At 41.4% G+C, this 25,576-nt stretch overlaps 1 protein-coding gene across 1 annotated transcript in view; it reads right to left on the bottom strand.

Annotated features, from left to right (window-relative positions):
- The window catches only part of acbd6 (acyl-CoA binding domain containing 6), a 34,102-nt gene extending 9,114 nt beyond the window's left edge, over positions 1 to 24,988 (bottom strand). Inside the window, exons 1-6 of the mRNA XM_051377985.1 lie at positions 24,457 to 24,988; positions 24,169 to 24,233; positions 23,819 to 23,915; positions 20,634 to 20,710; positions 16,012 to 16,117; positions 11,552 to 11,641 (exon numbers count right to left, since the gene is read on the bottom strand). Of these exons, the coding sequence (XP_051233945.1) occupies positions 11,552 to 11,641; positions 16,012 to 16,117; positions 20,634 to 20,710; positions 23,819 to 23,915; positions 24,169 to 24,233; positions 24,457 to 24,735 (714 nt within the window). The 5' untranslated portion in view covers positions 24,736 to 24,988. The remainder of the gene's footprint in view (positions 1 to 11,551; positions 11,642 to 16,011; positions 16,118 to 20,633; positions 20,711 to 23,818; positions 23,916 to 24,168; positions 24,234 to 24,456) is intronic.
- Between the last annotated feature and the right edge of the window lie 588 nt (positions 24,989 to 25,576).

Below are 25,576 nucleotides of genomic sequence, written 5' to 3'. Positions count from 1 at the left end.
TACACAAGCTAATGCTGAGGTGTCTTAAACTGCAGTTCCTCTAAGGCCCACCAGCTGACTGTATTAAAGTGTCTCTCTTTGTTCTGCAAATCCATTCTGAAAAGGAACTTAAACTCTACTACATCTCTTTCTTTCTCACCATCATATCCTCTTTCTCCAACTATTTCACCTTCAGCTGTTTTTTTCTATCTCATCTTTCTGTCTCAGTTAACTTTCTCTGGGCTTTTCTTCCTTTGCCCGCCTCCCCCTTTTCTCTCCCCTACTGTCCCTGACAGCAACATTAAACAAGTGGAGAAAAATGGACAAGCAATTATGATTTATGATCAATGCATGCAGCAGCTGCTGACTTTTATAATGACAGTGGTTGGGGGAGGGAGAGAGGGGGGATGTGTGTGTGAATCAGTCTCCAGGGTATGTGTGGGGAAGATGAGGGGTGAATCGATAGGCGACTGGGATCATTGGTATGCAGATTCCAGCAGATAGCATTATGATGAGCAGGTGCCATTAATCAGAACGCAGAAGCCAGATCTGAATAAGATGTAGGAGAGGAAGAGCCTCCTTCAACGAGTCTCTTGTGTAACCAGAGCAGCTATTGTGGCACCGACATCACAGACCAGACAGAACCAACTTAAAGCACTGTACTGGTGATCAAGCACTTTTTAGAACATTTATTACAACTCCTGCATAGTTTTCTGCTTACCAGTTATCAGAACATAGAGAACCATGAATGATTGGAGTGTTTGTTCTGCTCTAGCAGTGACTGGTTTCCAGAATAGTACGTAAATAAACTTGCAGCAATTTGACGTAGGTAATCTATAATGGTGAACACAGGACCAGTGTGTATGATTTAGTAGAGTACTGTATTTGATGGCCTGGGAATAATAACGGACTGAAAAGTAAATAGAAGAAACTACAGTGGCCATGAAACTGAAAAAAAAAAGTCTCTATCTAGAGCCAGTGTTACTGTAGAAACACTATGGCCTCCATAAAAGGTGACCCATGCCATCTGTAGAAAAAGAACGGCTCATTTTAAGGTAACGCAAACCAAACGATTCCTACTTTCCTACTTTTTATACACTAATTAAAACATACCTTTACAGATGATATTCCATGTCTGACAATAGACCTTCCTAAACACTGAACCTTAAATTCGATGTTAAAGTTATATTACAGATGTGCAATTTGCAACTCCTCCTTTGTTGATGCATTTAAGGAAAAACTCTAACATCTGAGACTTTAAAGTCAGATATAGAAACGCGATTGAGCACATACTTCCGCTTATACATAGGACATCAGTTGAGTAGGCGGTCCCTCAATGTGGCCTTGGACACATTCGCATCCACACTGCTAGAGGAATGTGGGAATTTGTGTCCCAGAACACCTTGAGAGGTTGGATCTCAATGTGCGCCCTAAATACCTGTAATTGTGATTGGATCACCCAAAATACATGGTTCCAGCTAAAAACATGTGTTTTGGTATGCTTGGAAAATGCCCGCCCTAAAGAGGATCTGTAATTATTGTACATACATAATCAACCCCTAGATGCAGCAAGAAACTACAAACATATATGTTGTGTCTAAGTATGTATGTAAAGGCCTCTGCATGCACGTGAGTTTGCTTTGTGTGTTTACCCTCAGATGTGTGTGTGTGTGTGTGTGTGTGTGTGTGTGTGTGTGCGTGTGTGTGCGTGTGTGTGCATGTGCATGGGGAAGGCCCCCTGTGTTAAAAGGATCCGCAGACCAGGGCCAGCCCTAATTGAATCTGGGTCTCCACTCTGAGCAGGGAGAGGTAACCTTGCCACTCAGTGTGTGAGCACTGCCACCCACGGTCAAATTAGCCTGACGCCAAAACTCACTGCCCTTCATACCTCCTGGGAGTGTCCTTCAGGTGCCCCCCCGGTGATCCCCCTTCCCCCTCACACCCATAGCTGCCACCAGCAACCTTACAGTTTGGGGAGTAAATCCTGAATGATTCACAGGCCCAGAGCTGATGGGGTCCTGGAGGATTATAGATATTTATTGTGACAGAGTTGTCAAGAGGCCGAAAAGTGTGACACACCTTACATCAGCACAGGCCATCCATCCCAAAAAAGGGGTCTGGAATAAAGGGTAGCTAGAGAATTTAAAGCCATGCTGAATCTGGGTGTAAAGGCTCCTTTGAACATACCTTTACCTACAATAGTCTGATTTTAATGCCTTACTCCATCACACAAGACAAAAGAAATCTCTCTTTTTCTCCAAATCTCCATTCTCTCCAGCCCTGTTTTCTTTATGCACATCTTCCACCCCTCTGTACGTCTCTCCCCTCCCCATGTTGCCAAGCTAGCCTGTTCCCATGGGACACCTTAGCCTCCATTAAAGCCATCAGAGAGGAGGATAAGGTTGAGACTGAGAATTAACATCGCCAGAGGCCCCGTCTGTCCTCCTGCGGCTCATCGATGATGTTTAAAAAGAAATATATGAAATAAATAAATACATAAAAGAGTGTAATATGAAAATCAATGGCCAAGCAGCCGGGGCTGCGGCTGAGGCATTTGGAGTGAGGGACTCATAAAGCTGAGTACTGCGGGAGACTGATGGAAGGCAAAACACTTACTTTGTTTATTCTCTCTCCTCACCCCCATCCCCTCCCCTCGCTGTCTGTATCCAGCTCTCACTCTCTCACTCTCCACCCCCCCTTCTGTCTGAAACGGTCGAGGACAGCTTTAATGCTCCTGACAATTTATGTGGATGGTTAAGAACGATGGAAATCAAATAGTTGAGTGTAGGCAAGGCCCAGTGAGTGGCCAATAAGAAAGAAACAACAGCTGATGATGGCAAAGAGGACTGTTACCTGCTGGAATGGCTCTTTAGGCTGCACTATTACTGTCAAGTCGCTGGCTCTTTTCTGAGTGCTCATATTATAGATTCATAACTGTATCTATGTCCGATAGGCCCTTTTAACACTGCACGGCAACAGCTTTCATTTCAACGAGTCGAGCTAATGTGCAGCAAGTACTAAATATGAATTCTATAAGAGCACCTCACAGTGTGACTTATAAAATGGCAAGTGGTGTGTGTGTGCTGGCTATGGTGCCTTTTATGTGTGTATATTATACTTTACCGAGCTGTGTCCTGATTCCCCTTTGCTTGAAAATGGTAAACTTTTTTTAAGACCTGTCAGACAGATTCTCCTCTATCCATCAGATAAGCGTTAATCTTCCAAAAGAAAACAAATAAAACAAACAAAACTCTGAAAGAAACGTTTTCTCTACTTGAGACTGTGAACAGACACATTCATCCTGCCTTAAAGGCACCTTCTCGCTTCTTGTCTACTAGTTAAGGATTGCGCAATACAGATAAAATTAGCTATCACAGTAATTTGATATTGTGCTATTAATATATATTGTGATATCCGTTCTGGAAAATGCTGAAAATTTCCTGGCCTTTTTCATAGCAGCCATTTTGACATGAAATAGTAGGGTAAACACAGGTGTTACCAATGATACTAATTAAGGCACCGTTCCATTCAGGTCAAACAGAGTCAGGTTGCTGCTATTGTGCATGTTGGCTCACTGGGAAGGCTCTGCTACACTAAATGGAATCAAACCTTAATTAGTGCCACTGGTAACACCTGTGTTTACCCTACGCTCTCATGTCAAAATGGCTGCTGTGAAAAAGGTCTATTCTAGCAGTCATGCTGATTGATTTGTGACATTGTTAATGAGGCCTAATGCACCCAGAGAGGTGAAAAAAAGACACATGTATAAACAGTATGGCAAAATCTCTAACAAATTAATATTGTATCACAATATATCATCATATCATCCAAACCTTGAAAGAAATAGAGCACGTAAACAAAGCTATGAGAGGCTAGTGTCTATCTCATATCTTTGTTTACCTGCTCTATTTCTCCCTCCGTCCTATTTTATTCCCCATTTAAATTCTATGAATCCTCAATAAATTCTGTCTTCTTATTGTACTTTTCTTGCTGCCTTCTCTTTCTTAAAGACCCTATATAATCTGGGGGATAGGTTGCAGCATTACAAACACACAAACATACGAACACACACACGCACACACATGCGCACACACAATTATGACGAATCTTGCTGGATATTTGTTATGACTGGCCTGACTGAGCCATTAGTTATAGGAGGCAGTGCTGGGAAAGGGGAGGGATACAAACGTGTAATAATGCCTCCACCGTAGAATTTCAATCAACCACCATGGTGTGTGTGTGTGAGCGTGTGTGTGTGTGTGTGTGTGTGTGTGTGTGTGTGTGTGTGTACCACTTTGATCACACAAATAGTTGACACCACAGTAGAGGACACAGATGAGAGGGTTCAGTGTTCTTTGTTTGGTACAGGAGGCCGAGCTTGAGTTCAAAAAGCTCTACAATGCTGTAGAGCTGCAAAATAACCTACACAAAAGGTTGCAATATTTAATTTTTGCTGAATATTATGACTTCATTATGAAATATTATAAATATCAATACAGGTTTACTATGCATTTTCATGAGAAAAGGGGCACAAACAGATGCTTATACGTACAATTTGTTCAGTTGGATTAAAATGAAATATTTTCTCTGACATGCTACTTGATTTGTGCTAGGGATTTGGCACAAATCAAGAATATTTTATTTAGGAAGCTGTCCGAAACACTTTCTCCTTTGAGAAAAAAGGGCAGCCTTGTGCTATTTGGTAATTGCAACAGTCCATATTTATACAGCAGTCTGACGTTTTATATTTTTTCCACCCATTTAACATGCAGTACATCTGCACTATTTCATAACAAAACTGGATTATTAAAATAATTAACAAGGTACAACAGTTCTCTTCAAAAGTGGTCCTAACTTGTGTACATATTATCAAACTGCCAGTAATTGTATAAACATTTAAAAAGCCAGTCGACGCTGGTAAAAGAGCTGGAACATTTAGCTGAATAGTCAATTAGTCTACTGATGGAAAACAAACCTGCACTGTTCAAGTCATTTATTAAGCAGAGATGCCACATATTATCTGCTTCCATCTGATCAAATGTAGATTGTTCAGCTTTTCTCTGTTTTATAATTTATATAATTTAATTTTACCAGATCAAGATGCTGTTAACAATATCTTTGTGTTTTAGACTGTTGGTTGGACAAATCAAGCAATTTAAGCCTCTCTCTTTGGGCACACTGGGACACTGTGATGGGCATTATATTATATATTTTCTGATGTTCTAAAGGCTAAAAGATTACAAGATTAAATAACTGAAAAAACAAACAATAGATTGAAAAAACGTATTAGTTACAGCCCTAACTTGTATGGCAGCCTCAGCTTTTAGCGTGGATTTAACTCAATGTGATATCATATTAAAACACTTCATTATTCATATGTTACGTCGAAAGCTACTCTGTGGGCTCTGTTTTGCAGGTAACCTGGAAACTTTGCCATCATTCCCTCCTAATTTCTGGCACCTGCTGGCAGAAACCTTGTTAAGCTCCACCCACCCTCTCTCTCTCTCTCTCTCTCTCTCTCACACTGCAGCCAGAATCAGCAGCATTGCTGCCAGCCACCATTTTCTTTGTGTCTTTTTGACTTGATTGAAATAAACCTCGTTTTGCAAATCCTATGTGTTTTGTGACTCCTCTATGTCACATCCATTGAGCCAGGGTCATAACAATATCAAATAAACATAAATCCATGAAACATTTTTGAAAAGGATCATTTAAATTTGGATATTAAAGAATTGTGACCAATATATGTGCTGTGTGGGAGGCTTCACACTTCTAAGAGCTCTTTGGTGAAGAAACTATGTAATGAAGGCACTGTTCCTAAATCTGTACTGCAATGCCTTATCAACAATGACCTAATATCAGAGTAAATCAGCATATTGATTTATATTATACAAACTGCCCAAGTTCTTTGCCACACACATAGTCAGGAATTCACTGTTTTACTACATTATATATATATAAACCAACAGCCTGAGTCGACCTACACCACTGCCATCAATATCAAATCAATGGATCCATAATATAAGAGAGACTTTGTCATTACATATCAGCCATACAGACATCTATATTCAAAGCTTCCTCTCTCTATTTTACACACAAGCAGACAAACTGTTGATACCAGTTTAGCAAAAAAAAACCATGAAATTTACAGTTTCATTATGAAATAATAAAACGAAGAAGAAATGGAAGTAAATCTAATGAAGTATGCCAGTCTACCAGTCTTGAAGGCTCAACTCCTCACACACTTCCCAGACATCCCTTCAGGTTCTACATGCAGTATATGTGTATGAGACTTGTTGTGTGCTCTCCAGCCACCAATTGTAGGCCGCCCAGTCAGATATTTATTACTATTGATCTAGCTGGTCCTGGCTGGAGACTTTTGTTCTGCCGGCTCGAGGCTCTGACCTCAATTAAGTTATGAATTTCTATCTGATAGACTGGGAGCGCTTGGGGCCTGCCGTGGCCGTGCTACCACGCTGGATTAATTAGAATTAGCGGTGCTGCGAGTCGCCCTCCCCGCCTCATGGATCATGTTGTTTTAATACAAAGTAGAGGCGGAGGCAAGGGAGGGATGAAGTGAAGGGGATGGGAGTTCGGGGAGGGGGGTGGGAGAATGATGAGGAGAGGGGAAAGAGAAAACAAAGCAGGCATGAGTTGAATAAAAGCATGTGAGACACAACCATGTGCTTAAAACCTGTGCTACCCTTTTCCTTCAATCACCTGCTCTTAAACCTTCACAATGTTTCCTTCCTGGCATTGTGTTTGTGTTGTGTTAACCTGCATCTCACCTGTCCTTCCTCTTTGTCAGCCTAATCCCCCCCCCTTCCCTCACTTAGCCTCTCAGTAATAAGTTAGACTTTGGGCCATTCCTGACCTTTGTTATAGTCTGCAGCATCTCCTCTGAACCAAAGCCCTTCCTTTTAGACTCCAGTTCCCATGAATGGGCATGTCCTTTTCTATAAATCTAATACATATTTCCATGGCAACCCTACAGCTTGTTGGGAGGGTTAGAGAAAGGTTTGGGATTTCCTCCTGGAAACCAAAAGTTGTGTGTGTGTGGGATGAGGCTTAGCTGTGTGTGTGTGGGATTACAGCGTCTGGACAGAGAATGACCACACACACACACACACACACACACACACACACACACACACACACACACACACACACACACACACACACACACACACACACACACACACACACACACACACACACACACACACACCTTGACCAATGAAAGGACAATACTCCTCAACTTTCAGTCATACAAAAGGAAGCATATCCAAAATATCCAAGATGCACAGTATTTTGAATGAGCTAAACTTTTCTAAAAGGAAAAGTTCAGTATTTTAGTAAATATGCTGATTTGCTTTCTTGCTCAGAAAAGGATGAGAAGGTCGATACCACTCTCACATCTGAAGGTATATATGAAGCTACAGCCGGTTAGCCTGTTTGTTTAATTTGTACCAAGGCTACAAAGGGTAAAAATGGCAATACACCGCAATTTGGTTTCTTGCCTCTGAAACCCCCCGTGACAGTGAACTGACACACACATTCTTTTTCGTGAAATACAGAAACTATTGTTCTTATTTCCCTGTAGAGATTGTACACATTAGAGAGTGGCAGGAAATCTTCACCACCGAACACTTTCATACCATTTTACCCTACATTCCTTTGTTTTTTTGTGTTACATTATTTTGTCATTTCTATTCTTTGTAGAATCTGCTGTAGACACAATATTGTAAAAAAAAAAGAAAATGAAATTTAACTGAATCAGATCAGTTACTTGTAATTAGTGCTGGGTATTGTTTAAATCTTTTGATATGAGTTCTATTAAGACTAGTTTTGGTATCTATATCTAAAACAATACTGTTTTGATGCCTCAGATTGAGGAATGCAAAAATCTTTTTTTAACAAATCTTATAGGGCACTCACTGAAATACTTGGAAATTTAAAATTTTAACCCTGGAGTGTTATTGGTGGATATAAGAAGACATTTTTTCTTTTTTGACTTTTTTAAAAAGTTTCAGTTTTAGGCTGCAAATCAAAGTCAATAATGTCTAGGTTGGCTGGCACAACAACAATCTGGCCTCCTCTTCCCATAGAAGGACAGGACAGACAGCTGCTGCAAAAGAAATATGCCACATCAATATACTATGAAAATATGTAATAAATAAGCCATAAGCAAATCAAGATCAAGCCCACTTTGAGTTATTAATGAAAGAAAGCAGTAACAGTGAAGTGTATATTAGTATATCACCTATAAAAAAACCCCCCACCAAAATATGCCATAGAAGTGTAATTAAAACCGTCATAAGGAAGTGACCATATATGGTTCCTCGCCTGATAAAGGGTTAACCAAACTTCTTGAATGCAGCCTGTTTAATTATGTCTGAACACAAAACAGCTGCAGAAGAACTTTCTAATAAAATAGTCAAAAATGAGAAAAGTTAGTTGGAGTAATTTTTTTGTCAGAAACCTCCAAGAAACCAAAGAAAATGGTTTCATTTAAATATCTACAATTCCATTTGCATCTGCTTTTGAAGATCATGTGACCTGATTGAAAGCTCCAGGATAGCTACCAAATGAACCTTGTGGTGAGATTATTTGGTCGACGGCCTAAATCATTATTATAATTATATCCAATCAGAGAATAAGTAGACCACACTAAGAATCTGACCCAGAATTCAATGCAGCTCTCAGTACTCAGGTACAGAGACATATTTTGGTCACTACCAATAAAAATCTGACACAGTAATGTCTTTAAAACATTTATACTTCTCCTAGCTGAACAAAAGGCCACTGATAAGTGATGAATTAGTGTTGTGTGATCTGTTTTCACTGCTGTCGTGATATGATGGAATGTCCTAAACTTAAGCTAATGCCTCTTTAATGCTCTTAAATACATTCTAGCACACAGAATATAAGTCCAGTCAGCATTTAAGCATTCATTATCATTATTACATTAAGTGGGGTTTTACTGTCTTTCCCACAGTTTGCGCTATCTGCCCCACTTTTTCTGGGTGTATTAGCTGAAGGAGCAGTGACTCGGTGAGGGTGGGTGGGGCGTTGTGTGTGTTTGTGTGGTGGGGTTTAATGCACAGAACCAGCACCAGGGCCTGATCTACAATTGGCAGGTGGCAGAGCTGTGATCTGTGTATTCAAACACACACAGATACCTATTGTAGTCCCTCCCTGCCTTGATCCAGGATTAACTATCAAACGAGCCCTTAATGCAGGTTACCAGGGTTTGGGAACAATTCACTAAAACAATCAGTTGATTAATTCAAACGATTTTCCTCCGCTGCCAAGCAAATAATAATACTTTTTGTTTTAACTCTGAAGTCCCCTCCCCTTTTTAATCAACAAATTAAGCATAAATCATGTTTGATCTTTATTTACTGGTTGCTCGGCAGTTGGTAGAGGTCAAGAGAGATTACTGGTCGCTCTAATAGCCTGCAAACAACCCAAACATTCCTCTATTCCTCTCATGAACACACACAAACGACCTCCCATACTCTTTGTTACATATGACAGGGCCTTTGGGCAAGAAGGACAGAAGCATAAAGCCGTCCATCAAATTTTTATCTTTCTCTAATATAACAAAAACGCTACTTTCCTAATTTCATCCTCAGTTCCTTTCCTTGTTGACCTAACCCCAAGGAAAAAGAACAAAAGGATGTTCGAGCAGGTTCTAATGGGAAGCAAATCTTTCTGTAAGCTTCACATAGTGAGATAATTTGGCATTGCGACAGAGTCGTATGATTTAGCTGACTATATTTTTCTCTCAGCCACCTCTTTGCCACCTCATAAATCTCTCTGTGTTGCAGAGGTCCAGTGTCTTTAATATTCCTCTAACACCTGAGAGACAGCCAGGTGAAAAGGTCCTGATGGCCTGAATGCATGCATGCTCCCTTTTAGGTTTTTTTTTTGTCTTTAAAAAGGCAAATTTAAAAGGAGAACAGGATTTTAAATAATTTAAATAGACCTGAAATCTCTAAATTACCGCCATTCTCTCTGTTTGCTCCATTACAAATGATTCAGGATTATTTCCCTGTATGCGTTTCGATACGAAAAGCAGTAATATCAGACAAAAGTGAGAGGGAAATAAATTAAAAGACTCAAGTTGATCCATCCATTATCACTACCTGGCCAAAAGATTTATGTTTCCTACTTTGACCGCTACATTGGGATATCAATTTATATTTTCATGATAGATACATGACTTTAAATACAATACATCTTGCAAAAGGACAAAAGCCTCTATCCATACATCAATCCTCCTCTGCTGTCATTATCTTGATATGGCTCTAAATCATTAGTGAAGTGTTTCGTAGTTATCCCACTGTTAAGTCTTTTATGAACCATTCGCCACAAATCCCCCCCCCTCCCTGCAAGCATTCAAAACAAAAAGGGGCCACGCATGACCACAAAAGAGAAAGTCATTTGTGAAATGTCCTGATTATGTGGGTTGTGCAACGTAAAACAATTTGCCTGATTACTTCCAATTGATTCGGCCTAACAGTTAAAGCCTAAGTGTGCAGCCCGGTGAACTGCACTGTGTCGTGCTGCTGGGCAGGGAAGAGGAGTAATTTCTCCGATGTGCAGCTGAGCCAGCTTACCGCCAAAGCTAAAGCCTCCTGGATGCTGCTAAACCTCGGGGAGGCTAAACACTAGGCTAGCTACCAGCTAACTCTGTCTGCTAAAGCTCTGGGGGATTTGTCTGTGGCACAAAGTGAATTAAAGGTGACCTTCTGGAAGGGATGGAGGGGACGGAGAGAGAAAAGAGAAGGGCAATGGGGATGCCTGAGATGTCACTATGTGCCTTGGGTTTACATGCTGATTTCTAAAACAGAATACAGCCACAAGACTTGTGTCCTGGTGTAGGAAAATGTTTCAACGCATCTTTGTTAACTTCACAAACACAATAAAGTTATCCGGCAGAACAAACTCTAAAGCATTTGTAATGAATGACTAAGAGTTATTGAAAAAAACTTTGCACTGCATGAATGTGCATTTATGTTCTTCAACCACGTAAAAAAAAAAAAAAAACTGTCCCTGACTCCACCTCTCAAGTTTAGTAATTTATGCCATTATAGAGGTGGAATCTAATAACGTAATAGAGATCTCAAGTCTCGCTCCAGTGCTGGGCGAGTAACTGCTCCAAAATGTATTTTCCCATAGAGGGTTTCTTTCATCGATCTTTTTTGAAAAGCTGAAACATAATACTGGTGTTTCCCGTCCTTATAACATAGGTCAAAAACTCATGGGAGCTGTAGTTGCTTTGCTGAATGCTAAAAAAACAAGTACTATTATATCTTTGTTAAAAATGAGAAGTGGGAAATGAAAAATAAAACATCCGTAAGTTCTCTAATGCCAAGAGTCGTCATACAGTTGAAATAAAACGTACAAAAACAAGAGGAGCACATTTGGTTTCCGCTCATTCATTTGGAAACTGAAGTTCTTTTTAGATTTAGGCACCGACTGAATGCACTATGTGGTTGCCAAAACCAACCCAATGAAAATCTTGGACAGTTACATCTTAGAAATACAGACAAATGCTGCTCACCTGACTGTTGATGTCTGCTTTGTGCTCAAGCAATACAGACACCAGCTCCTTGTGTCCTCTGTCACAGGCCCAGTGCAGGAGAGCCCGACCCTGCAAACAGAAAAACACCAGATGATTATTATGAACCAGCATACTTTAAATGGCGTTTGCAAAGGTACGACTAAAACATTTAACACCGCTGATATGTTTAAATTAGCTTTATTGCATCAGACAGTGTGGATCAGTTATGAATAACACCAAAAACACATGGGGCATCCTCCTCCTCGCCCCTCTCCTCCTACACTTCACGCTCTTCAAAGTTAACTTCAATCTGTTTCTTTGCTTTCAGACAAAATAAATTATGCATTGCCATTCAGAAATCAGAGCCCGACCTGCGGACAGAGTGATGAGATATGTAGCTTGCTGTGAGTTGTGTGTGTGTGTGTGTGTGTGTGTGTGTGTGTGTGTGTGTGTGTATAAAAAGGAGAGCAGTGAGGTGGTTCAAGCAGAGACTGAGGGCTCACGCACAAATTACAGTAACCTGCACGCAGTCTGTAAAGCTTGATTGATGGGACACTGTCCACAGAGCAAGAACAGCCCCCTGATCAGCAACCCCCTACTCTATCTCTCTCTCTCACTCTCTCTCACACACACACAGACACACACAGACACACACACACACACACACACACACACACACACACACACACACACACACACACACACACACACACACACACACACAAAATCCTCTCCTTAGGTCCAAGATCCTTGTTCTAATAAAACCATGCAAGCTCATTTTTCAGTGAGGCCAATTAGGTAAAGCAAACTCTCCGAGTCCAATTCTGTTGCTTAAATCATATTGATCACCATGGCTGCATGTTAAAATGGATACTTATAAGCCAGGCCAGAATACCAATAAGTTGGTCTCTCTCTCGCTTCCTCACTCTCTCTTTCCTGCTCTCTTCCAGGTGTGCTGTTGCTGACTACCAGCCACATTTTTACTGACGACTGAAGAGTTCACTACTTCCAACTGGATACTGAATGCACAAGTATTAAGTGGGCTTTTGCGGGGAGTTGGGGTGATTATTAAAACACTAAATGTGTCAAATAGAATAAGTGTAGCATTCAAAGTTGAGACTATTTACAGAAACATTCAGCGTTTGGGACAGTCTTGATATTTAGAAGAGAGTCCAATCCAGGAGGGTAAACCACAGGTAATAAATGTTAAACACTCTCTGCTCAAGTGCGCAGGTGAGTAAAAGCCTCCATTCTCTTCATGTGGAGAGGACAAACTCTCGCTCACTGTGGAGGACAGAAGCACTGCTATATAGAAATATTAATGGTTACTAGCATATGTACAGTCTTCTGCTATCCTCCCATCCTCTCTCGTTGGCTCTGCCCTGATGCAAACTCGCGATTTGCATGTTTGAGATAGTATGAAATGTGCACACCTAAAAGGTGCCGACATGCAGTAATATAATGGTAAATCTCATTGGAAACATTGTTAAAGGCACACTATGCAGTTTTCCAGTTTTGTCAAACAGCTACCCCTAGAGTCGCTGCGGAGTACTTGTATTTAACGTTAACTGTCGTAAATACCACTCACCAGAGTCGTCTCTATATAGGGCTCTGCGTCTCTGCACTCACGGCCTGATCCCCTCCCCCCTGTATACCGGTACATGTTCAGTAGGATGGAAGCGTCGGACATCGAACAGGCAAAGATAGACTCCGAAGATGTCTACTGACGAGGTAACGTCTGAGTGAATGCCTGCTAGTGTCTTCCATTGAGGCTGCTTCTTATGTCGCTGATGTATGTGACGTCGCACCGTAAAGCAATTTGTGATTCTCGTGAGATTTGGCGGGGCGCCACCTTTCAGACTTACATTGCTGGTTCTGCCAACGCTCCCTCTCAAAAAGATTTTTACCTTAATATAACAGCTTCAAAGTAATTTCGATGGTAAAAAACTCGTAGTATAGCGAATCATCCCGATAGCAAAGCTGGAGAGGGACGCCATTGGCAGAACCAGCAATGCAAGTCTGAAAGGTGGCGCCCCGCCTAATCTCGCGAGAATCCTGAATTACTTTACGGCGCAACGTCACATACATCAGCGACATAAGAAGCAGCCTCAATGGAAGACACTAGCAGGCATTCACTCAGACGTTAACTGGTCAGTAGACATCTTCAGAGTCTATCTTTGCCTGTTCGATGTCCGACGCTTCCATCCTACTGAACATGTACCGGTATACAAGGGGGTATATAGAGACGGCTCTGGTGAGTGGTATTTACGACAGTTAACGTTAAATACAAGTACTCTGCAGCGACTCTAGGGGTAGCGGTTTGACATAACCGGAAAACTGCATAGTATGCCTTTAAATACCAAAGAGATTACTCAAAGGTGAAATTACTGTGAATCTTGTATGTTGGATATTAACTGAATAAATCTGGTCAATAATAAACTGAAAGTTGAAGCGCTCTGGTAGCTCTCCTGGTAAAGCTGGCGCCCCATGTACAAAGGCTGAGTACTTGCTACAGTGGCCATGGGTTCGACTCCGACCTGTGGCCCTCTAATGCATGTCATCCCCCTCTCTCTCCCTCCTTTCAATGAATCAATGAAGAAAGTAGCCTCTCTAGACATCTTTGTCGTAACAAACGATGGTCACTCCTTCTAGTCCTGCTCTTAAGTGTCACTGTATCCCAAAATTCAGGATTTTCTGCACTGCCACACCAGAAGTTGTTTTTTGGCAACAATGAACAATTACAGTTAATTTCAAACTATACTCATAATCATAATACTTGTACTTGTTCCTGATCTAAAAATGAACTACGTTCATATAAAAAGCATAATAAGATGCAAGAATCTGAATGATTTTGAATCCAAACACATATGAATGACAAATAAGGTAAAGATATAAACTGGCTAGCATCTTCCACCTGAAGGAATGCAATACAAAACAATAAATGAAATTTTTCTTGCTTTATAATTGTTAAATAAATGGTTTTATTTGAGGTGAACATCTGTATTATCTCTTTTGGGAAACAATTCAACTATTTTATTTATATCAAAACAATGCACAATGTTTTTTTGTAATTAATTATGACTTATGGTTATGACTTAAATTAGAAACTTTATATATGCATTACATACAATATAGCATCTGAAATTGTAACCTCCCTACTGTTTTTCCCAAGAATGATTTTAAGCAGTACATGCTTTTCCAAAATGTTGTATCATACACAAGGACATATCTTGCTATGATCATGTTATCTTGTTATGTGACACTAATCCCAGATAACTTCTTCTAGTGAAACCATCGCATTACTCCTTTGATTTCCTTTCTTGAATTTCCCTCGGGATAAATAAAGTATCTATCTATCTATCTATCTATCTATCTATCTATCTATCTATCTATCTATCTATCTATCTATCCATCTATCCATCTATCCATCCAGGATTTTTGCTTTTCTGTTTTTGTTTCATTGTTGAATATAATTGTGATGCTAATTGGCTATTGTTTGTTAATTATCAGAAAAAATACGTTTACAACAGTGTCTCAGCCTAAGCAACCCAAAGCAATGTGGAATTTGTATGAATGATGGGATGAGTTCAAAGCACATCCTGATGTGTTCTGAAAATCCTCCACACGCTCTCAGTCTAAACTCCTTCTTGGCTTTGTTGGCAACTACTAGAAATACATAACACAGGTGGATATTTGATCACACACCCCAAGAGTGAGTACTGGGACAGAGCCTCTTTCTGCCCTCTTTCTGCCTCTCTCTCTCTCTCTCTCTCTCTCTCCGAGTTGCACAAGCAGATCAGGATTCCTGCTGATGTGAAACTTCACCACTGCCCTCTGCTGTCGAGCAAGCTGCACTGCAGATGGGGAAACAACAATGGCAGCAGCTAGACAAAGCTTTCTCTGCCGAGCTCCCTCAACCATCTGGCCTTTGGTCAGGAACTCACCAGCCGACTGCCTGTTTATCTGAAGAGCGGCTGTGATGAAAGAGAGGCAGGGAGCGAGCCATTTGGCCTGGCTGATAATGAATCGAGGGCAGATGAATGGATTTCGGGGTCAATCCAGAAAACACCTCGCGGTGGTAATAGCCATTTACACAATTTACGCATCTCAGCCCGAGGAGCGGTTCCCATGTGTTAGTGGCTTCAGTTCATTGAAACCATTATGTAACGACTGCAAAAAGAGCGGTGTGCATCATCCCCCAGTGACCTGTTTTTCTGTGATATGCCACTGATAATTTTTACCCGCCCTGCTGCGCAAGAGGTCAGAGCACATGACAATAACCCTGAGACTGGTACAGACTCAGGGCCTTGCAAAAGGACACTTCAGAAAGGTAAATCCTTCCTGACATGGGGTTTGAACATGGATCCTCTGGATTGATAAATTGTTGATTTCCCTACTCTCCCTGCACCCTGATGCCACTTACCCACATTATGTATAGACATTACAGTGTTTGCAGTTACCTCTTCGTCTTTAGTATTGACATCCACTTTCTGGGAGCTGATGGCCTTGCTGATGTGGTCGATATTATTTTCTCTGCAGTAGTCAAAGATGTTCTTATCTTCTTCCCTGAGAGTGATTCAGAAACAGAGACAGGGAAAGGAGAAGAGTCAGTCAACTTCATTTTTTTGAACCATCATTTGAGGTTGAAGGATCAGATGACTGGTTTTACTTTCCTAGATTTGGGTATTTCAGGAGCCTCTAGTCCACAATGAGGGCGAATGGATTTTGTTTATGGTGCTCATTTAATTTAAAAAAATTAACAGCAAGATTTCTTTACCCATTCACTATCCTGGTTGTTCTGAATAACCCACAAACCTCACCGTGGACAGATTTCATTAGAACTACTTTCTACTGAAGAATAAGTCACAAAGACAAAGACAAAGAATGATGTTTAATCTATGATATGAGTTACAGACACTGTTTTTTTAAATATAAAATGTCAATGTTGTGAGAACCGCAAACACAATTCCACTCATCCCTGTTGTACTGTTTTGCAATGGAAATCTCGACACCAAAACAACTATCTGCATGGGATAAGTGGGTTATGAAACATGCAGACATAGCAGATAACGCAAACACATACCGAGTGTGTCTGTCTGACAGCAGCAGCCACACGTGCCCCATCTCTCGGGAACACCGGCACACGCGCGCACGCACACGCGCACACGCACACACACACACACACACACACACACACACACACACACACACACACACACACACACACACACACACACACACACACACACACACACACACACACACACACACACAGCGGCACCATCCCACCTCTGATTATATCTCTGTGTCTCTAATCACCTCCTGGCATTGGGGACAGGAGTGAGTGCTGGGGGGAGACAGGGTGCAGTGCTGGTGGTGGTGGTGGTGGTGAAGGAGGGCTGTTGGGTGAAGGGGAGAGAAGGGGCGAAATCTCATTTAGAGCTTTACGCCTTCCCCTCCCTCTTACCCATGCCGGCCATTCAGATTAATTGAATTTAGTGCTCCATTGTCTGACAGAAACCCCGCATACCCACCGCTTTACCACTCCCACGCAGTAAGTCAGTCATCCCCAAGGCCAAATCCCCCTCTTCCAGTCTCTGATGCCTGCTTGCTCTGCGGCACTGGGCCTCAAGTCCCATAGCACACACCTGGCTCCAGTCACACAAGAGGAACCGTGGACTGTCGCCCAAATAAGACTGAGGATGTTGTTTAGCTTTGTGCTGAGTATGGCCTTAACACATCATACTTAGGTTCAGTTACCTTACACTGAGAGTTAGCATGAAGGTCTGGCTACACAAAAAAAACAAAAAACAGAACAGAAAATATATAACATGTTTATGAAATAACAAAATCAACCTTTAGGGAAAAAGAGCAGAGGGGCTATTTCACAAAACGCAGGGCATTTATTTCATGATCAAAGCTATTGTCAAGTACTCACTTAATCACATGTCAATTCATCAGTTAGTTTATCGGCATCCATTTAGATTTCCTTTGCTTCTATAAATAATTAAACTGAATATCTTCAGGGTTTTGGACTGTTGGTTGGACAAAACAAGACATTTAAAGGCCTGAAGATCGCTTCAGGTTTTGGAAAAAGGCGATGGATGTTTTCTCATCATTTTCCAACATTTTATCGACCACCTGATTAATTGAGTAATTCAGAAAATAACTTTAAGATTAATTGATTGAATAATCACAACCCTATCTGGGCTCCTTACAACCTCTGCTATACCAATAAACTATACCAATCAATTAATTAATATATTCCACCTTCTTTGCACCAACCCAAAAACTAACCAGCAGCCATACAGCCTTTCCAGAAGCCTTTTTATCCTTACTTCTTTGAGCCTGAAGAGAAGGAACCTGTATATGAAAAACTGGTTGTCTATTGTCCTTGCAGAAGTTACAACAGCAACACACATAGGAACAATAAAATGTTTGGCAGCATCCCTAGCAAACCATCTGTAATGTGTAAGTGCTCGAAAGGCTGTGTGTGTCTGTTTAAACAAACACAAAGGTGAGGTTTGATATGAAGAACAATAACTGAATCAGGGAAACCTTGCATAGTTTCTTGGTCCCACTGTGACCCACTGGCCTCAAACATCAGCCCTCTCTCCATACACAGCTGGATCAACTACAACTTAAAACTGATCCCAGAAAAGAAGAGAACCATTCTCACTCACAACAAATACATTTAGTTATTTACTGTGAGAAGACTATTTTAAAATTGACACAAACAGCGGACACAAACAAAGTTTTGTCTACTACTTGTTCTTTAATGAACCTCTGTACTTCCCTTTCTTCGGCTTTTCATCTACATGCCTCTCTCCCAATTCTCTAGATCCTCCCCTCCCTCTTCCCGCCACCTCCTCATCAGCCCATGATGAATTATGAATAACTCATTACACTTTTATCACTGCTAGGTTATGTATGAGCACATTAATTTACATACTCCTGATTACCAGCGTTATGTTTATTCATGAGTCTCCACACTGAGCCACACCCACTTTGTCTGATGGCCATGGTGACCCCAAGTGTCCCTGATGTGTGGCCGCCATCCGTCTCCCCGGCAACTAATCAATAGGCCAGCTCATCAGTCTTTCGTCGATGGTCGGACAGGGCTGGGCTGACAGGCGCATGACACAATGCTCACATATATAAAGCGAGCACACATCAAGTATGTAGAGTAAGGTTATTTAATGTGCAGAGTTTTCTACAATAAACTGACATATGAATGCACACACACAACCAACAGCTGCATATAGTCGCTATCACGGTGAGAGTACAGATGAATCCACCTACATGGACACACAAACACACACACACACAACGGGCTATAAACAAACAAATGATTAATGTGGGTCCTATAAACGACGTGACATCAACAGCACCGCAGTGCATGCTGGGAAGGTCACAGGCTACTCTGTCATCACAACAACTGGGGTACAAAGGGTTTTTGGTGTGCGTGTTTGTGTATGTGTGTGTATGTGTGTGTGTGAGGAGAGGGGGGGGAGAGAGAGAGAGAGAGAGAGAGAGAGAGAGAGAGAGAGAGAGAGAGAGAGAGAGAGCATTATGTGCTCACATGTGAGTGTCCAGTCTCGTGTACTGGCAGATATGTCCTTCATCCATCAGGCTAAACTGGCCACAGTGGTGGAGAACACTCATCTACCTGGCCTGAGCTTCACACTGATCAACACCACAACCACACCATCCATCACACACACACACACACACACACACACACACACACACACACACACACACACACACACACACACACACACACACACATGACCTGTCACCACATCCCCTATAGGACCCTGGTTGACGCTCCCAACAGGGCTGAGCTCCATGGAAGTACGAGAAACAATGAGAACTCAAATAACTCAGCAGCAGCTTCCAGCAAAGTGTCCGGACAACAAAGCCTCCAGTGTTTATCAGAATCCTTTTTCAAGATGGGTGAGAGAATTACAAATGTAGGATTCAAAGCCTCTTCAATCACACAGTGATCAGCTCAGTAGCCCAGGGATATTGCTAATCAATCCTGCTTTTGTCGATACACACGCACAGATACACAGACACACACACATATACACACAGAGATGAGCGGCGAGCAATGCAATTAACTCTCTGTCTGGTTAACAGGTGCTTAGCTGTTTAATATGGAGTGGCTCTGTATGTGTGTGTGTGTGTGTGTGTGTGTGTGTGTGTGTGTGTGTGTGAAAAAGGAAATTGAAATGCAGCAGAGCAGTGAGTGTGACAGTTCCGGCAGGTTGTGCATGAATTCGGATGCAATCGCGTTGACGTATAGTGAAAAGTGTATGTTTATGTGTGCACACATGTGCATAAGTGTGTGTACGTGCCATGTTAATGACTTCCTCCTTACTGGTTACCCTCGGGGCATTGCTGCTACTGGATATCACCAAGGGGAGCATCGTTCTGGGAAGTCTGCTGTACCCGCCTCCCTCTGCTGTACCCAGCGTGTCTTCATCACCCCCCCACCCCCAAAGTTACCCCCCGAATCGTAACGTAATTAAAAAGGGGAGACTCTGGCCGCCTCTTCCCAAGACCGTGCATACTAATCACATACAGCCATTTAGGGGGAAAACCTGCAGGATTCACACATCTCATTTTCATCTCCAAAAGAGCTCTTTTTTCATTGAAATGAAGATGAGGTTTTTAAGCTTGAGTAAGTCTGCCAGGCAGAAGTAAATGGAGAATATATTTCATTAACATAAATCAGAACTGTATGACGTCTCCGGGCCCTAACTTCAGTTACGGTCTGTTGAATGTAATCAAATACAGCATCAAGATCAGTGGTTAACAATGCCAGACTCAGATATCGAGTTGACCTCAGCATTGAATAAGCGGTGATTCACAGCTGAAGGGGAAAAGCTGAGTCTGTTCCAGCACCCTCAAGAACTGGGAAATGCATTTGGCCTCTAAAACAGAACTTAATGGCACTGAGTTAAAGAAAGAGTGTGTGTGATGAAATCAACCATGTACAATGCGTGTCTCTACAGTTTCTGATTGTGTCTGTGTCTGTGTCTGCGTGTGTGTGAGTTACTTCTGATGTAAATACCTGATCATCTCCTCCTGGTACAAAGAGCTGACTGCTGCTCCTCCGAAGCCTGTTCTTCTTTCTGCTCCTCGTCTTTCCTGCCAAATAAAAGACAATATCCACCTTAAACACAGTAAAAAACAAAAATATAAAATTTTCAACACAGATGTTGGTCACTGTTAACAAACGTACTTCTTGTTCCAACAATACCTAGTGTTCAATACCAACTGTGTCTAGCTTGCTGTAGTTCTGCAGCCTGTGTTGCTATCCCATACAGACAGAGGTACTGACCTTATTGTTTTGTGTGCTCAATGCAGTACAAAAAGGTTGGGTTCATCTGTTCACCATGAATAGCTGTACCTATAGCTTTTTCACTTCCAACCCGAAGCTAATGCATCCATGACACAGATTAAGTTCAAAATGCACAATTCGGAAAGAAGTCTCAGGGCTTCAGACATGACCTCATAGGCAATAAATGTCCAACAATATGCACAAGACCAATATAAAATATACAGCGCCTTAATTTGTGACCCTTGTTAATCTTCTGTGTTTTTTGTGGAATTCCACATTACATCCAGTTCAGCCAAGACTTTATTACCCAGCCTATTCTTCGCTGACCAATCTTGACTGACAAAAGAACCCCCACAAATCTGATTTCAGAAAATAGCGAGAGTGGGAGAGAACATGACAAGCGAAGCAAAACAACTGTGCGTGCACTTTTGGGGACAACCTAATTCACTTCAGAAACTCAGAATATTCGCTGATGCACTGGCCCTGCTCCTCTGCAGTATAATGTAATATAAAGCCAGTGTCTGCTCAACAATTGAGGCAGGAACAGAGGTCAAATTCTGGCTATTATTCTCTCTCCTGCTTCTCTGTCTATGCACTTCTACTTACACCATTTGACCGTGCTTCCAAAAGAATAGCCACTGCCATGCTATGGTGCTTTGTTAACACTAATACAATCATCTTCTTTTCAGGGGGGCATTTGTGCATTGGCTGGCCTGTCTGCCGGGCTCTCTCCTGGCATTATGCAGCTGTGGGGCAGAGTCAGCGAGTATTGCCCCGCAGCATGGCCGAAGAGAAAAGAAGGTGTCAGGATTGGATATGTAGTTGACAGTGACACTATTAAAGAGACTTAAATATGGAAAGAGAGGAAAGAAAGGGCCCTCCCCTAGGGGCAATAAAAGAGTGAAGAGGTTCAAACAGAAAAGGAGGAGGTGGGGGAAAGATAGGCAGGTAGCACAGAGATAGAGAACAAAGAGGAAGAAGAGCAAAAAGTACAGTAGTGAAGAGGTGAGGGAAACCAGAGGAAGAGCGGAAAATGGAGGGGAAATAATTTGAGACACTACAGTATCGTAGGACACACAGGACATGTGACAGGCCTTTTAAGGCAGACATAAATGTATTCTTCTGGCTTTTCAATTCTAGAAAAAACTGTTCCTGTAGAGCATTATGGGACTGAGAATCCCCCCCCTGTTTGGAGAGTATACTACACTTGAAGAGGGAATCCACAAACTCCGTTCAGAAGTTTGCCTAACGGGGATGTGGCAGGAAGTTTCAGGTGTGACACGTTCCGTTTTAGTGATGCCCATTTTCACTTAATTACAAGCTATGGCAACTTGTGGCCGCAACACCTGGGACCAGCTGTATTTTTTCTACATTTATACTTTTAACATCAAAATCTAATTACTTTCTGGAAAACAACATGTTTTGGTGGTTACTGGTGGCAACATGATACACAGCCTCAGTTTCCTTAAAGTAATCATTTTGATCTTTAATATCAAATTAACACGAGATTCAAACCATCAAACTTTATCTGGTTTTATTGACTAACGCAAATTCCACAAACTCGGACGGTCCAGTCTTTTCCAAAACAATGCAGATTAAATTCAGAAAACATTTTCCTTATTGCTAGCCTAATAGCAACATTCTCAGTTTTAGATTATTTTTTGAGCCTCAATATGTAAAGATATAAAGAAAAAAGAAATCATTTCAGACTTTATTCTAACAGAAGCGCTAAATGCACCCATAACTACACTGTGAGACTGGCACTCAGTTACTGTGCTGCTATTATCTTCACTGTCATTAGTTTTAGATTATCCTTTGAAAATGCTGCCTTCAAAAACTGACTATTTACAGTATAAACAGTTTCACTGTTATATCAATGCTCAGCAAAAGTACTTCAGTCTGCTTTGCTCAATATTTACTATCATATTTATGTTTCGCAACACACATTTTGATGTGAACATCACACATGACAAATGTGTTCTTAATTTTCCGAAAATTATACTCTTCCCAAATTAGCAGACAGTACAAAGTTGTTGTTGTAACTGAAAGCTTCTGCTGCCATCCCAAAGGACAGCCTGCCCATGGCAACACAACTCCCCTGACACAGTCAAATGACATGACAGAGGCTGAGATGTAAACAGCCTCTCTAAGGTGACCAGACACACAGGCACATGACAGTTTTTTGCATTATTCATACTCCAAAATGTCAGCTACTGAGCAAGACAACATAATCTTCTCATGTATTTTTCATGCTTCATGTACAGAATAAAGAGTCACTAAAAAGGCCTGGGACAAAACGACACTGTGACACTGACCTCTACTGGCAAAACACCGCACTGCATCTTACAAGGGCAGCAATGACATTGGATGTTTGTATACTTGTCATCCTTTTTTTCTTACCATAGAGCAGAGCTGAGTCAAATACTTGTGTTTATTTGAAATACCTAAAGGCTCATTTTAGTAAACACATAGAGTCCGGTGGGTGGGATTTAGCTTTTAGCTAAATCTTGTTATCCTGTTGGCAATGTATGATTTACAGAACAATTGTAAGAGCTTTCAGACAATATTCTCTGTCTGGATGAATTTGACCTTCAGTTCAGTATCATCACTTGGGACGAACTCAACTGACAGCAACGTTTAAGCAGGATAAAATAACAATGTCTGCAACTTGTTTACCAGCTGTGTTGTTTACATTATTCACTTACTAGGGTTTTAATAATCCTCCCTGTTCCTATAATGTCCTGTCCATATATGTTTATCACATATATAGACATATATTCAATGCTTATTTTGGAATCCACTATATTATTATTCAGAATGATACAAAGTTGTATAGTATAGTTACATGCTATGTACAGTGGTTAACATTCAAGATCAGTGTTGGGAATCAGCTTATCAGAAATGGTTCTCAGTACCTTCGTGCTGCCTTCAGGGTCTAACACATTGACACAGGAAATGTACTCCTGCATTGCCTGCTCCGCCTCCATGTCTCCAAGCTGCTTCCAGGCTTGCCTGTAATGATATAATTGTCAACACAATCATAATCCACAGTTGTAAACTGCAGATGTGTGATTTTACATGTTTTTTTAAGTTTTAAAAAGTCTTTCAGTGTGAAAAAAGCATAAATATAGCAGGCTTAATCAGACGTTTTAACAATTCAAGATTGCCAAATTCATTCATGCAAGCCTGTAACACTGTAAGCAAAAGCATAACAACATATACAAACCCATTCATTGAAAATGGATTCCAGTGCTATACCACTTACCATTTCCTCTGTCCTTCAAAGTCAAAGAAGCCAGGCTTTGGTGTATTGCACTTTCCCACTTTGGCCTGAAAAACAAAATCCGGATTATTCTGCTGATCCAGTGCTGTCCTGAACTAATTACACAGATGACAGCACAGAGATATTCCGGGCCTATCTCATCTGTCAAACATCAGTGATTATACAGGGATGTTTCAATGTATGTGGTTATAATCTAAAGACACATGGTGCCAGTATTTCAGGGGTTAATTTTAGCCTACGCAACCAGGGTGCCATTTAATCCGACCTCACCTGTTTATATCGTGCATACAGGTACAGCAGCTGGTCCCTGCTGGCAGTCTGAACCAGATCCCGTACGCGGTCGGCTGCAGACTCAAACTCCCGTTCCAGCTCGTCTCCCTCCAGCCGGTCCCCCATTTCCATGGCGCTGCAGTCAAATTTACCCAAACCTAGGTCCGAGTCCGAGTCTGAGCCTGCTCCACCGAGGGGCTCCCCTGTGTCGGGCCGGGCTGGGTCTGTACCTGAGCCCGTCGCAGTGTCCGGAGAGGACGACGGCGACCCAGAAGCCATTGTTATTATTGTTTATAACGTTAGCGTTACCGTCAGAGACGATGTGCGCCGTCGATCCGTCTGAAAAACGGTAAAAGCGAACAGAGAATGGCTGCCTGATGTAGCTATGTGTTTGTCAGGTATTTTAGCGGCGATTTAGTTTTTTTTAATCCGTTATCGTCAAGAATCCCTGACAGTCGGATTTGTTTCTACCGTTGGTCCGTCTCTGGTACTGTCAACTAAACGCACCGGCTAAACCCCTCTGATAGCAAGAAAGGTTCCGGTTGCATTCCTGACAGGGCTTCACGTTGCTCCTTTGGTGAGACAACAACACATTAGAAACAGACAAAACTAAGGAAGACTGTGAAATTGACGGTTTATTTTGGTATAAGTATGTTTTTAAAGTAAGATAACTAGTAAGTCTGTAACGTTATGTAACGTTAAACAAAATGAAATCTTGTGGGACGGTTTTGGTGTTTGATGTGTGCATGGTAACGGTTAATCATTAACTTACAAACCACCACATTAACGTTAGGTCAACTGACAGCAGTTAATAAAAGTAGCTTGCATTAACGTAACGTTAGGCCAACTGATTCTTTGAATTGGTAAAAAGAAAGATGATTAAAATCTAGCATTTTAGGCCTACAGCTGTCAGCGTTATCGTTTGTATTTACGTTAAAGTCTCATTTAATTTGCGTGTTAGTTACATAATAATACATACACCTGCGTTGCTAGGCTACAGGTGAATATAATTTGGACTTTAATTGCAGCGGTTTTGCAAAAACAAACTTACCCGTTTAACCAATTAAGTTACTTTTGTGTCCAATTTGACCAATTTCAGTTTCAGGTCAATTGTCTTCGA

The sequence above is a fragment of the Dicentrarchus labrax genome, unplaced genomic scaffold (genome assembly GCF_905237075.1).
Source record: "Dicentrarchus labrax unplaced genomic scaffold, dlabrax2021, whole genome shotgun sequence".
Lineage (NCBI taxonomy): Eukaryota > Metazoa > Chordata > Actinopteri > Moronidae > Dicentrarchus > Dicentrarchus labrax.
This window is presented reverse-complemented; position numbering and strand designations above follow the sequence as displayed.